Genomic DNA, 15,453 nt, shown 5'->3' on the forward strand with positions numbered 1-15,453 from the left:
AGGCTGCTGTTCACAGCCTGATTAAAATGGAAACCAGCGGTGTCACAAATGGAGCCTTTTGTGAACCGTGTTTCCTGCAATCAGTGGTTACCGAAAATAATCGCTTAATAACAGCTTGATTCAGAAAATACAGGATGTGTCCGATGAAGACCCTCACCCTTTGTGTCTATTTTTCACCAATAAATGTGTGGTTGTGGCGTTGAGTTTGGCTCCATTGTGACACGGACACAGAGAGTTACAGAGTATTTTCTCTCTTTATGTTCTGTGATGGTTGTTTAATGATGGCATTGTCTTTGTGCAGATAAATGCAGTATATTGCAATACATTGTCTATGTTCTTTTTTCATTGCTATTATCTAATTCTATTTTATTGCTTTGTTGTTTTAATAGTCTTCCTGTTTTTATTGCTTATTTGTTATATTGCTTGTTTTTTATATACTGCCATACTGTCTTATTCTCTATTGGCTTCTATTACTTTTGCTGCTGCTACCTCATGTCTCTACGGGGATCAATAAAGTGTCATCTTATTTCAGAGAATAGCATTGTTGATGTTATGAGAAATAACACGCAAAATCACTTCTCCCTATTGACAACAGGACAGGAGTCTACAGTGGGTTAATAATTAAGATGTGAAACTTCATTCTTGCTCAAGGACACTTCAGTGTCTTGCTCAAGGACACTTCAGCAGAGTGACTGGTTCAAATTTAACATGTGGGATGGTAGACAAGTTTTCCCTTAAAATTGTCTCTAAAATAAAATGGTCACATGAGGGAAACATTCAATAATTACTGCGAACAACTTTATTTATTCACTTGAGCTGTGATTTCTTTCCATATAATATATACATGAACATAACAATCCAAATACACATGTATATTGGACATATAAATGAGCATACACACACACTCTCATATTCTCATAAACATACATACACATACATCCTCACATATGCACCCGACCACACACATACACTCATCAGAAAATAACTGAATACATACATAAAATTACACCCTACAAAAAACAACAAACAACCAAAAAAACATACATACACAACATTGATCATTTTTGATATTTTTTAAGTTATTGTATATATATTCAGTAAGTTTCAATAAATACTTGATAACCTCCTCCAATACTCAAGCCTGGTTTCTAGTAATTTCACAAGGAATAGTTACATTGGATCCTGTGCTGTGGTAAATGTATCATGATCTTACATAAAATGTGTCTGGGGAAAAAAACAGGCTTTTTCAAGGAGGAAATTATTTTAACTTTGATAATTTACACAAGATGAAAGTCATATTCAGAAGAAAAAAATCTCTCCTTTCATTTAATGAGATAAGCTTTGCTTTATAAACCAAAAAGAGGCAGGCAGTTTGGACAGTAATGACACCCTTCAGATGAGATGGAAAACAAATCTCTGCTAATACATTTATAGCATGCATTAAGACTTTGCATGAATTCCATTTTCTAATGATTATAGCCTCGACCTGTCTGCTTCAATAATGTGATATTAGACTGTCTGTCCCGAGCTCCCAAAGCTCATACATCAAAGACATAATTGAGACACCTTCTCTGATGCTGCAGACCTCGTAACTCTAAATCTCTCGCACAGAAACACGCACATGCACGCGGACACACGCTTAGCACAGCAAACTGAGATTTTCATGATGATTGCACACAAGGCCTCGCATTCAACCAATTTGAATTTGAGCGTAATAAGAAAAGATAATATGCTGATTTCATTGTGGGAACAGGTGTCGTCGTGTGACACACCCATTAATCAATCAAAACTTAACAATGAACTCCTGGTTAGGGTGGTCATCACCTTTGACCTCATCCATGAACATGTATTTGAGTGAGACTGATGAGGTTTGAACCTGGGTGAACCCAAAACTGCGTTAAACTGAACGGCCAAAACCTAACTGATATAAGATGTCACTTAATATTGCCGGTTCAGTTGCAGGATGAGCTTAGTAAGCCTGTGAACTTGCAGATACAAGTTATTATTCAAGATTCAAAAAGTCAAAAACCTAAACTGCATCTTAAACAAGGTGGTATAGAATAGGAATATATAAATGTTGACCACTACTATAGATTTATTGCCCTTTTTGAAAGGATTTTATACTGGGACACTGGAAAAAGTATAGTATAAGTACTATTTAAACCAATTTACTAGAGGAACGCTGCTTTGGCTTCAGTGTAGTGTGGAGAGGTGCTCATTGAAGCTTGGGTGACAGGGTCATGTTTTGACAGAAAAAAATTATCCAAGGCACTCTTCCCATACAAAAAGCACATTAGAAAATATGCATTAGCCAATAAATAAAAAAGGCTTTTTACTTTTTGTGTGGGAAGAGTGTCTTGGATACATTTTTTCTGCTGAAATATTTAAACCAGTTTGTGACCATGACCCTGGGCGCTGACCCTTTGGTGAGACCTGATGCAAAACAGTCTCATACAATGCCAAAAATAATAATCTCATCAATCACTTTCATGCGTCCCTGAAAATACTGTGCACAGGATTCAAGCACTACAGGACCAAAAGTAACCACTGGCACAGGTACAGTGACATGGCAATGACAAATGATGCATCCAGCAAAACAGTGGGGGACCGGCTCAAGGAAAACACTCAACAAAGCTACGGCCAAAACCATTACTGACGCCTCCCACGGTATCATGATGATGTGAAATGATGGTGCTGCTGCTGAAACAACGGCGCCCCGAATCTGAGGCTCTGCACAGAGCTGGAGGAGAGCTGGAGAAAGCAGGAGAGGGCACATGGATGACAGAACAACTGGCACACATCATCAGTGAGCAGAGAAAAACCAATCTGGCTTGGAGAGATGACAATAAACCTGACATGAAAGAATAAGCAGCCAATGCACTCAGCTATGATAGGCCTAAGACAGCCAGACAGGCCCGAATAACAGCAGAACAAAAACACAGAGACACATCCACGCTTTGCTTTTCAAATACACCATTATCAAAGCAACTGTGGATTACTTCTTTTGTGTCACCTCAGTTTCTTGGTGAAGTTAAAAACACACACGTACATCCACGAGCACACACACACACATACACACACACACACACACACACACACACACACACACACAAACATTTGTGTAAGCCAGGTGACCTTGTACAGTTGTGATGAAGCAGAGTCTCCATGGCGACGTACCTGAAACGCTAACAAAGACACTGTGCCGTCTTCATAATGTTCCCAGCTTGTAACTCAGAAATAAGATTGATAATTGTTTTTGTCTAGACACAAAAGAACAGCCTTCTGCAGCGCTTCCCTGTTATTGCCTGAGGGCTAGATAAGAAATAACAAATATGTATAGTGGCGCAGCAGTGGGATAAGAAAGCAGAGTGTGAACGAGTAGTAGGATAAAGAATTTCAAGTACTCCCAAAGGTATTCGTACCAGGGAAATTAAATTAGAGCATTTGGAGGAAGACAGTGTGCCTCAGCCATCAGAGATCATATAATGAAAAGTGAAAATGGTGAAAATGATTGAAAATTGCAAAACCTTTGTCAAACACATACACCAGCCGTTTCCCTAGTTCAGACTGCATGGAGATGGTATTGTACTATAGTGATAAATCAACGAATAATATTCACAGATGATGCTAAGTTTAGCCCACATACGTGTCAGCCTGATGTCAATTAGGACACAAGCTGTGAAGTGATAAGAGCTGCAGGGCTATAGGTGTAAATTTGAAGGCATCATCTCTGTTCTCCCAGCTCAGCATGATGGCTTGTGGCTGGCTGCCAGCCGGGTTGTTTATGCTCTGTGGCAATCGATCTATTTTCCAGCCCAGATGGCTGTGATTGCTTTCGGAAGGGGAGATATCAACTCTACCTGACAAGGATTATAATCACATCTGTTGTCATGAGCTATTATTTTTCAAATATTGCTTTAACTCTCACTTAACTGGTGTATCTTTTGTTTAACAGCAATTGATGTCCATGTTGTCACTCTGCAGGTCATCCAGGATGTGTGCAAGAAATTACAAAGAAGTTAGAATAAACAAATAATTAATGCTTTTGCCAGCTATAGCTCTCAACAAACCTCTAAGTCACAATGAACCAAACAGCACATCCTGTTTCAATTTAAAACACATGCACACATGGATAAACCTTTACATCCTTTCCAGGAGTAAAAAATGGAGTAGAACCAAGAACCACAATGCTCCTTGTTTACATGTGAACATAGATAATGTTGTGATGCTTAGATTCATCTACAGATTTTTGTAAGTAAAGCCAGCTGCTTCTCTGTTTTCTGTCGCAATGTTGCAATAATCCATCTAAGGCAAAAACAAAACTGTAATTTCCACATTATGCTTGGCTTCTAAAGAGGTTTATTCAAGTTCAAAGACCCCAAAGCTCAAATAATAACAATACAGTCAATAAGTCAAAATAAAGAGTGGTGGTGGTGGTTCTGTAATGGTGTATCAGATGCTTTTTCTGGCATGGATTGGATCCACTGATCACCTTGAACCAAAAACATTATGACAGTAGATTCAATGTCATTTTAGAGACTGATGGGGGTTGAATGCCATCTCATCTCATTTTTCACCATAACTTTCCATTATTTACAGCATTTGTGAAATATTATCATCATGATCTTCACACTTTGGGTGACCACTTGTGTCTTGCTGATGGGGGGTATTGTCATCATGGAAAATATTATTGGATTAAAGTTGTTATTCAGAGATGTTTGCTCACAAAACAAACCAAATTTACCAAAATCAATTACCAAAATTATGTATTTATCAGACACTCTTTAATGCCTAAAAGTAGGGGGAAACGTAATGGAAAGCTGTAAAACTCAAGGGAAAATAAGAAACCTCAAGTGAAAAGGGAAACTTTATTAGCATCAGATGCAGTTTTAAAAACCAATTATATACCAATTTTGGAGTTGTTCACCCAGTACTCTGATGATTGCACACACAATCCTACAATCAATACCAATACTTCATGTGGAGCAGACAGTCAACACTTGCCAACCCCCATAAGGAAGGCAAACTGAGGCAGAGTACATCAAACTGCCTTTCACTGTTGACCACAAATGTATTTCACTGATTATTGGTGATGGTCTAGACAGTATGTTCTAGCCTTGAATGATTATTTTTCCTAAACTATGCAGGAAAATGCAGCCTGCACCAGTACAGATCCATTCACTCTCTTCACTGCGGCGGGACTTTATGTTTGTTTCCTTCATTTCATAACGCTGTGAAACCATTTTCATAACCACACTCTGAGTGCATTCAAATTGTTTTCACTGCTTCAAATGCCCATAATGTGGACCTGCAGCTAATGTTATTGTTTTCCCGCATTCACCAAATAACACACAAAAAAACAAATTTCAAAACCAATTTTAAAACTATTTGTGCTTTGTTGTCTCCAGATTTCTGATAGAGTCTCATCAGCTTGTGATAAAGCTGAAGGCTGGAATATGAAGTATCTCTGAGATATCTCTGAGATGAAATAACTCTTCTGTGATGTACAACTTTGATAGTTCTCTGAATTTGTTTGCGAGAAGCATTTTCCAGTAACAGGTGAACAAACACAGGGGAAGTGATCAGAATGGAAACAGATGGGTAGGTAGGTGTGAGATACTTCCAATGAAGTGCTGTGTAGGAATCAAGCTCAAACAAAAAAGCTTAGCTGACTGACAGTGACATCTCAAATTACAACAAACCCTGAATGATGGCATAAAAGTACAACTTTTAAAATAACAAGATGTATTCAACAGAAAATCAGAATTAGGAACGAGGAGGCAAACGACTAAAAATAAACTCAATTTCACAACGTTTCTTCTGCCTGACAGAAAACGACCATGTGAGTGCAGGTAAAGTGACTGTTGGTGTCATGGCAGTCGGGTCCATTTGGGATTTTTGTCAGTCTCTGAAGCTCTGCAGCTGGACGTGGGGCAAATGAATTATTCTCTGACTGTGAATCAGTCAGTCAGGCGCTGCAAGGCGATTACAGATCAGAATGGGCTCTTGCTGTCTGGGTGTGCAGGGCAGGAGTGTCATGACCATGTGGTGTGTATGTCCTCAGCCACCTAGCTGACCCAGAGGGAGACTTTGTACAGTGTCCTCTCCCTCTCTGAAAACCCTGACAGATTACGCCGAGGTAAATAGTTCAGCGGAGTTGTGAGTTGAAGCCCTGTGAGTAATTCATCTACGCCTTTAGCGCTCATTTGCATAGTGCTTGCCCAAGTGAGCATTCACTGAACCACCTGCTAAGTCTTTGTGATTACCACTGTGTTCTGCTGAGATAAAAAAGGTCTTTATATGACTAAATGGTGCATGAAGGGGATTCTACTCACTGACCATGACAGCGTTAGTCAGTCGCTGCACAGATGCGTGAGCTATTTCGCTGCAAACAAATCTAGCGTTTCTGCATTGGAAATTCATACATGGCCACATGATCAACTTGAATGAACTGTAAATATAAGAGGTGCAGGGAATTATAATGGTAAATTGTTAATGTTGCAAGAAAGCTAGGAAAAATGAAAAGACTCCCTGAATGAAAGAATTTCCCAGTCATTTACGTACGTTTAAACACCTAAATATCTGATCTGATCTGATCTGATCTGATCTGATCTGATCTGATCTGATCTGATCTCATCACATCTCATCACATCTCATCACATTTCATCAGGACACTCGTTGTTGTTGTTGTTGTTGTTGTCTACATGGAAAATCTGGAAAATGCATGAGAGATGCAGGGTGAGGAACTTCTACAATGGCTTCCACTTTACTTCTCCCTTTTAATTTGTCACAGACGTTGTTTCCCGGATGTGGAGTTGTTTGTTTCAATTAAACATCTTTGGGAAATGCATCACAGACCAACAAACACCTCTGATTTGCCTAATGAGGCCAGGTTGGTACATATAATTGCTTGATGGAGTGAATAATGTGAATGATGGGATGCATATGACTCTTTGTGCAGGAAGATGTATTTAAAAGACAAAAGATAATCAAATGATAACTTACAGTATTGAATATTTGTGTCAAAAACTGTATTTGGGCTTTTTTCCTTACACTGACCTGATGTGACATGAACTAAACTCAACTTAATTCTGTTTTGCCCCCCTGGCTACACCTCTATATCGCCAATAAGGTGTAAATATGAAGTATCTGAGGCCAGGCCGGTGCAGGTAGAGTGCGAAAATAGTAATCACTGCAGGGAACAGGCTACCTCTTTGGAACAGAATAAACCGGATTAAGAGCTGGGAGCGTTCGGCCGCACCCTCCTCCCCTTCTCTATTTATGCATCTTTCCCTCCTTTCCCTCCCTCTCTCCCTCCCTCCCTCCCTCCCTCCGTTCTCCCGTCTTCCAACCCCTCAACACAAACATATCAGAGACAGCCAGCCTCCTCTCGAGTGTTGTCTGGTGACATGCTGTCTGTGTAACCACTGTGTTTCAGCTCTCTCAGGAGCCCAGAAAAACCTTTGTCTCCCTGAAATAAATAACTTCCCACTCTGTGTGTCCTCTGGATGTGTATTTACTTGTTTTTGTAGAAAAAAAAATACATTTGATAAAATTATAGACATGTATACTTGCATATAAATGTATTGATTCATCATTGCTTGTCCACGTGTTTAAAAAGACATGTATGAAGCCTGATGTGTAATGCACTGATGTAGCAATTGAGCCCATGTAGACGGAAAGTATTGATTTTAAAATGTAACACTCAAATAACAAACGACGGTTCACAGAAAGGGATCAGTATTCAGCGAGGTGCATTATGGAGCTTTCCACGAGGAGGCCAAGTAATATAAATCAGTGCACATGAATCATTATCACACATATCATTCACCAGCAAAGACAGACGGACATTAAACAATAATAGCTGTTATTATCCTAGAACAGCCTCCCATATCTAGCTAAAATGTTCCAGACAAGTGCTGTTGGTGGAAGAGGATTTAGAAAACTGTATCTGGTGTAGTTGCTATGACAGTCACACTGGCCCTTTGTCATCGCAGACAGCTCTTTGTTGCTCACTGATGTGATGCTTTGGTGAGAATGACACTGAAATGATGACGATAATTATTATGATGGATGTGGACTGCAATATTCTGCTCCCCACTCTGAGAGATAACAAATGCCACTTTCCAAGCAAAACCATATTAAAACTTTACCTCAGTGATCCGGCTCAAAATGAGAACTCATCTTGAAATTCATGAGACATACAGTATAACTGAATCAGGTGGTAATGAATGGCATAACCACTAGCCATTAAGTTACATTACCTTTCTCTGTGCATGCCATGTTCATGGGAAGGACATTGATTTGATCTATTGTTCTGCCACAAATATGATCAATACTTGCTTGAAACGTCTTCAAGCACAGCATAGAAGTTGTGCAGTAATTATTTGATTGACTGCTCAGTCTTTTCTGCTCTGCTAAAGCTAGTTCCACTGGCTTCATGTGTAGCACTTCATTTTTTCCCCATGATGTTGCATCACCAAATAGCATGTATTTTCTGCAACAAGATATATGTAATTTAGGAGATAGCTGTGTTTGGAGTGCATGGTGTAAATAATTGCGCAGCTGCGCAGCACTAGAACAGACTCTTGCCGCTATTTAGCATGTGCATTTCATCACTATTCCTATATGGGACTTAAAGTGGTATGATGCTTAATAGTGAATTTAAAATTACCTCATCTTACTTCATGATATTTCTTATCTCCGGTGGATAACATTCCTATAATATTCCTATAGGCTTTTATTGTTTTGCTGGCTAAACAAGGCTAATATCTCTCTGAATTTATTATTCTAATTTAGTTTTTCAAAAATCAAATGAAGGCAGCAAATATGGCGAAACTTTGTCAGTTAATGATTATTGTCTCTTTGCTGGATGACTAGGTGTGGATGCTGAGGTTTGGACCTCCTGCACTTCCTGCGCTCCAACACCTCGCACCACGTGACCAGGCGCACAAAGCGGAGCCTTATAATCGCCCGCTCCTATAACAGACTCATCGCCGTCTGCCCGGCTTTACTGTATCTGACACTGACAGTAACAGGCGAAGCAACATAGGAAAAATCCCCCAGCAAATCATCAAAACCAACTAATATAATTTCCAACTGGCTCCCAGTTTCTTGGAGTTGCTGTAACTGTTGATGAAGAGTGGAGAAGACAATACAATTTGGCTTCTCTCATATTAGTTGATTTCTTTTTACGTCATGGATCGACGCAAGTTCTTTGTGCTGAGAAAATAAAGGTATGGTCTGTTTTTACTTCTTTTTTTTAAGTTTACATTGACATGACTTTTTTTCTGTTTTATTTTTTGTATTTTATTATTATTTAACTGTTTAAGGTTACAGTTTACAGTTCCATCTGGTGCCTAATTTGTCCTTAAGGAGTATAATTATTGGCCCAATAGTGCGTGTAATATGTTACATGTCAGATTTTGGCTCTCAGAAATCTTTTAGGCTAAACTTATTTCATTCGCAACATCATGACATGTTTAATTCGTTCTCAGTTTCTTCGTCTTCTTTTTTTTTTATAAACGATTTCATTATTTTAATCTTTTCATGTGAACTTGAATATACGTAGATAAATAATGTCATCGTCACGCCTTGACAGTGGACCTTAATTGGTTCGACAGATATGTGAACTATTTATCCTGCTTCTCCCTTGATGCCTAATTAATCCAATGATTATTGAAAAAAACAAAACTTAATGCTTAATGACCTCGTTTAATTAATAAGAAAGCCTGGCTGGCCTACATACTTAATGCAATGATTTCCCCTGAGGCAGCATAGGTTTGTCATCAACTGTTCAGTTTCCCACTATTGTCTGGGATGCATCTGCTATAGAGTCAGCTGGCTGATACAGAGATTCCCTAATATCACCCAGCAACAAATTACACCCATAGAACTCCACTATATTATACATTGGTTAACACCCATATAGTTTTGATTGATTCATTCCTTTCCAATTGATTCATTTATTAAATATTTTTCTATCTAAATGTATACATTGACATTTATTTTTGAGTAAACAGTTGCATTTTTTATGGATGAATATTCTGCTTTTTTCTTCATAGATGCCCTTTGTATGAGTCTAATGCTGTTACACCACACCCGTCTCCACTGAGCAGCTCTACAGCCACCAAACAGCCATGAAGTTGGCTCTGCACAGGATAGCAGGCACCACAGTGACCGCGATAACAACAGGTGTACAGTATCTCGGCTCCAACGACGCCAGCTACGACGACCCCTCCGTCGACTCGAGCCTTATCAAGAATGGATTCCACTTTGAGAAACCCAACTCTGCCTCGATAAGCAACTCCTTCTCCGGACTCGTCCCTGGAAATAAGGAGGTGATTTTCAATGGCTTCCCTCCCATTTACCCAACCAACATATCAGACTTTCTGCTGGGTAATGGGACCTCTATGGGGAGTGGAGGCATGGCACAGTGCGGGGAAGACTTTGTAGACAACATGGAGTGTTTTATGATTCTGACTCCCAGTCAGCAGCTCGCGGTAGCCATCTTGGCGCTTACTCTGGGCACCTTTACAGTGCTAGAGAACCTCATGGTGCTGTGTGTGATCCTGCACTCCCAGACCCTGCGCTCCCGGCCTTCCTATCACTTCATAGGCAGCCTGGCTGTGGCTGATCTGATCGGCAGCATCATATTTGTCTACAGCTTTCTGGACTTCCATGTTCTCCACAGGAAGGACAGCCCTGATATTTTCCTTTTCAAGTTAGCTGGGGTAATTGCCTCCTTCACAGCGTCCGTGGGCAGCCTGTTCCTCACTGCGATCGACCGCTACATCTCCATCCACAGGCCCATGGCGTACAAGCGCATCGTTACAAAGACCAAGGCGGTCATTGCCTTCAGCGTGATGTGGTCCATCTCCATCGCCATCTCCTTGCTCCCTCTGCTGGGCTGGAACTGCAAGCGTCTCAACTCCGTCTGCTCGGACATTTTCCCCCTGATTGACCAGAAGTACCTGATGTTCTGGATCGGAATGACCAGCATCTTGGTCCTCTTCATCATCTACGCCTACATGTTCATCCTGTGGAAAGCCCACCATCACGCGGTCCGCATGCTGAGCCGCAGCTCGCAGAGGAGCGTTGTTGTCTACACCGCAGACGGGACTAAGGTTCAGACGGTGAGGCCCGAACAGGCCCGCATGGACCTCCGTCTGGCCAAGACCCTCGTTCTGATCCTGGTGGCCCTCATCATCTGCTGGGGCCCCGTTCTCGCCATCATGGTCTACGACCTCTTCTGGAAGGTGGACGACCTCGTCAAGACTGTGTTCGCCTTCTGCAGCATGCTTTGCCTGCTCAACTCCACTGTGAACCCTGTGATCTATGCCATGAGGAGTAAGGACCTGCGCAGGGCCTTCCTCAACATCTGCCGGATGTGCCGGAGAACCACCCAGCCTCTGGACAACAGCGGAGAGAGTGACTGGAACAGCAGGAGCGTGAGAGGCACAGCAGGCGTGGCGGGGGGCAATGAGGCAGATTCTGGAAATACTAGTAGAGTGAAAGTAGCCCAGGTTAGTTTGTCTGGAGCCACTGAGACGTCGACTGCAGAGCCGGTCTGAAAGGCAAGCTGTCATCCTCTGGTACAACTGTGAAGGAAAGATATTGTAGAATAGTCCCCACCCTAACAATGCACTGCTCTGTGAGTGTGAAATGTGCCAAAAAACGATTTAGATACAGACCTGAAAAAAGAAAGCTTTTGTTGCTTTAAGATGTGGCATTCCCTGTTATTCTTTCAGGTTTGTTTATTTATGATCATAGCAATATTGTGACAGTAATACAAGGTGAAACTGTGCTTACCATCATGCTAACTTCCCTTTTGACTGACGGTACGCTGCTTGTGAGTGAAATTAGCCTCTCTTTGGTGATATGTTGATGATGTCATGCTGTTTGGTCATTCTTCAATGCTGCGCAAATCTTCTTTAGAGTTATTGTTCTTTGACACGTTCAATGTGAAGAAAAATAGTGAATCATAATTTGCATTTTGAATGGATTTTTGATTATATGAAAGCAAAACAAAACTGTTTAGTAGTGACCTGGGAATGTTACGCAACCATGTGCTTAAACAATTATGACATTTTGTGAGAAGCTATACTGCCATATTCCTGTGAACAATCAATGGTGCCATAAGTCCTATAAAAATGTGTGTGTAAGCAGAGGACATGAATTATATAAACATATTGACTTCTTCTCTTGACATATTGACGTCTATTTTTATCATAATTTTGTCACAATTCATTGTAATCTTTTTTTTTCAATAAAACAATGAAATACCAGCAAACCATGACATTGTGAATGCTCATTAAATAAAATCCGGTGTGTGTGTGTGTGTGTGTATGTGTACGTGCGTGCGTGCGTGTGTGTTTAAAGAGCGGAGGCGGGCACCGGGCACAATATCAACGTTCATTCTATATTTTACTGTATGATACTGCCCTCGTGTGGATGCTGACTGAAGAGGCGATGTGATACATGGATAGATGGATGAAGTAGAAATACTTAATGTCAGCAAACACTATAAACAGGTCGGCGTTTTTCCAAGTAAAATTCAAAACATAGGAATTTCTGATGATGTATGGCAAGACAATGTCAACCCAAATTAATTTCACATATTTTGTAGTCCACTGCTCTCTTTCCTAAATGTACTACAAAACCCACCATGCATTGCTACGTAAGCAAACATTTTCACGTGTGACGTCACTAGCAGGAGAAGCCGACTGCTTCATATCAAAAACAAGCAGCTAAGTTACGTTAGCTAGCTACCCTATCTAACGGTAGACAGTTGGCCCATCGTCACTAGAACTTTTAGTAAGCAACTTTTAGAGCAACACAAGTTGCTGAAGGTAATTGGAGAGGGCGACTTTCCCCCCAAAAGGTAAGAGACAGCTTTCTTCAACTGTATACCAGAGCATACTGTCCTACCAATGGTGTCGAAAGCTAACGTTAGCTTTGTTTTCGTTTGGATTGAGTGTTGGCTAGCCAGCATAGCTAACGCTAGCTTGCTAGCGAATATTCAAAGCCTTTGCTAGGCGAATTGCTTTGCTTGTGTTCGTCAGCGGAGCAGGCTGATTTTAGCGGAGCAATTCCCGTTGAAATTGGCAAATAAAGATTAGCCAAAATTTGCTAGTAAACGCTGACGTTATCGCTTCATAATTCTCTTGTTCCGATATTTCACCCCCCCCCTTTTAACACACTGAAGTCATGGCGTGTGGAGCCACCCTGAAGAGGACCATGGATTTCGATCCATTGATGAGCCCAACGTCCCCGAAAAGACGAAGATGCATCCCCGTGTCCCCGTCCTCTTCATCCTCTTCATCCCCCAGGAAGTACCTTCGCATGGAACCCTCGCCATTTGGGGAATCGTCGTCAAGACTTACTGCAGGTAATGTTGGCCAAGTTGGCCTGCTTGCCGACTAGGGACTTAACGTTGGGCATTAGCAACATGTTGAGCCAGGTGATTTTAAACCAAGCTAAGTTCAACAACCTTCCGAATGCTCAAGTTAACTTTTGATTTCATAGCCGGTCATGTGTATTGTGTGTCGGCATGCAAAGTTTAGAGGCCTCCCTGAACGTGACAACTATTGTCTTTGATTAACAGCCCCCTTCTCCTCCCTTGTTTTCTTTTGTCCCGCTAGAACAAATCCTGAACAACATCAAGCAGGAGTACAAACGCATCCAAAAGAGGAAGCATCTAGATGGAAGCTACCAACAGCCAGAGTGCTGCTATTCTCCTGAGTCCCCATCCCAGTCGTCTATTATGAGTGGCTCCAGCATGCCAGGTTCGTTAAGTAACACACTGTGTAGAGGAGAGGCTTTGTCAGACCAATACAATAAACTGTGACACTACACTCTGGTAATCAGAATTACCATGGTTACAACACACAGTATAATCACAACAACTATCTTCTGCAGGAACATCTTCTGGAGGAGTTTCTCCAACTAGGAAAGAACAACCATTATTCACCCTCAGACAAGTTGGGATGATCTGTGAACGCCTGCTGAAAGAAAGGGAAGAGAAGGTGCGGGAGGAATATGAGGAGACAATGGCTTCAAAATTGGCAGGTGGGTACACTTTGACTTTTCGAATGTTGAATTGCTATATGCTTTATGTTTTCCTTTCTCAATAAAATGCTTAATTTGAATAGATATGTGTAAATAAGCAAGATTCTGCCCTGATATATAGTAATAAATGATTTCAGGATGAGAAATTGCAATACAAAACATTGCTTGTCAACAACTAGATGAACTAGCCAGCTGGCTGTTTTTGCTTCATGAATTCAGATTTAAATACATGGATTGACTGATGCCTCATTACATATTTAGACTGAATATCGGTCAATATTGTTGGTGTGTGGTCTGAATACCTGTAATTTAAAGAACTGTCTAATGGTGACATTGCTTCCCCCCTGTCTCCCGTCCTGTAAATTTCAGAACAATATGACACCTTTGTGAAGTTCACACATGATCAGTTGATGCGACGATTTGGGGAGCAACCTGCAAGCTGTGAGTTGGTTTTTTTTTATTCATCTAAAATTGTTTCACATTCCTGTTTCATTGACACACGTGCGAAATTCATGGAATTTGGCTTGAATTCCACCTGTGAAGTTTAAGCTAATATGTCTGGTTTCTTTATTTTATCTCCTCTTCTCCAGATGTTTCCTGAGTGTGGCACCGAATCTTTGCAAGAAAACTTTCTCTTGCTGCAAGCTATCAAGTGATATTTCGAGAAAGAAAAAAAGCCCATCAATGCAAGAGATTCAGTTTAGCTAGTTTAAATGAAACTTTTCTTACTGTGCCATATTTCTGTCTTTGGGCAAAGGTTTATATGAAGCTGTTGTCAGTGGTTACCACTCTGTTGTAAGCAACTAGGTGCTTCCTAATGTAAATTTATGGACCCTATCTCTACCAGTGGCCTATGTTTCTCCTGCTGTACGTGTATCTACAGTTATCTCACTTTTGTAATGATTCCCGGCATTCCAGGCTTTGTTATTCATTGTTTGATTTCTTTATGTTACATGTATATATGATAAAGCAATGTAGAATTTTACATAAGGTTTGCTGGTCAATCTGAAAGCAAGTGGAAGAAACAAGTTAGTATAACAAAGAGAAAGTGTTTGCAGTTTGCCCCCAGTACATAGCTTTGGAATTGAGCATAAAGCGGGCTAATTTGATTTTTTTTTCTCTCCCTATCAATGTTTTATTTATTTTGACATTTGTTTTCCTGGTATTACTTTCAAACCAATGTACTTAGTGGAAAAAACAAACAATAAAATGTTTTAAGAGTTGTTGAGACTTGTTATGATGATTTTATTATGGTGATGATGGTATGCTTCTAATGAACCGATGTATTGTAAGCACCATTTTTTGGCTTTGAGCTATTCAGTTCTAGTGATAAAGAAAATAACACCAAGAAATCTTGTGACTATGTTATCATTTAAGAAAAGA

General features: G+C 40.5%; 2 protein-coding genes across 2 annotated transcripts; both read left to right on the forward strand.

Annotated features, from left to right (window-relative positions):
- Positions 1–10,139: 10,139 nt before the first annotated feature.
- On the forward strand, positions 10,140–11,573 carry LOC139647782 (cannabinoid receptor type 1B-like). The gene has a single exon (XM_071523762.1). The coding sequence runs from the start codon at positions 10,140–10,142 to the stop codon at positions 11,571–11,573; it is 1,434 nt and encodes a 477-aa protein (XP_071379863.1).
- A 1,147-nt stretch (positions 11,574–12,720) lies between these two features.
- LOC139647756 (akirin-2-like) lies at positions 12,721–15,293 on the forward strand. The gene is made up of 6 exons (XM_071523722.1): positions 12,721–12,883; positions 13,208–13,390; positions 13,644–13,787; positions 13,921–14,070; positions 14,440–14,511; positions 14,661–15,293. Exons 2-6 carry the CDS (start codon positions 13,210–13,212, stop codon positions 14,669–14,671), a joined length of 558 nt encoding a protein of 185 aa, XP_071379823.1. The 5' UTR covers positions 12,721–12,883; positions 13,208–13,209; the 3' UTR covers positions 14,672–15,293.
- Positions 15,294–15,453: the final 160 nt, after the last annotated feature.

Source organism: Centroberyx affinis, unplaced genomic scaffold, assembly GCF_046629955.1.
Source record: "Centroberyx affinis isolate AG114_WGS23_722 - 3 ecotype Tasmania unplaced genomic scaffold, CSIRO-AGI_Caff_v1 ptg001111l_1, whole genome shotgun sequence".
NCBI lineage: Eukaryota > Metazoa > Chordata > Actinopteri > Beryciformes > Berycidae > Centroberyx > Centroberyx affinis.

Coding starts and splice junctions, on each gene's coding strand:
- LOC139647782 (XM_071523762.1), top strand. CDS start 10,140: ATGAAGTTGGCTCTGCACAGGATAGCAGGCACCACAGTGACCGCGATA.
- LOC139647756 (XM_071523722.1), top strand. CDS start 13,210: ATGGCGTGTGGAGCCACCCTGAAGAGGACCATGGATTTCGATCCATTG. Junction 13,391..13,643: donor GTCGTCAAGACTTACTGCAG/GTAATGTTGGCC, acceptor TTGTCCCGCTAG/AACAAATCCTGAACAACATC. Junction 14,071..14,439: donor AATGGCTTCAAAATTGGCAG/GTGGGTACACTT, acceptor TGTAAATTTCAG/AACAATATGACACCTTTGTG.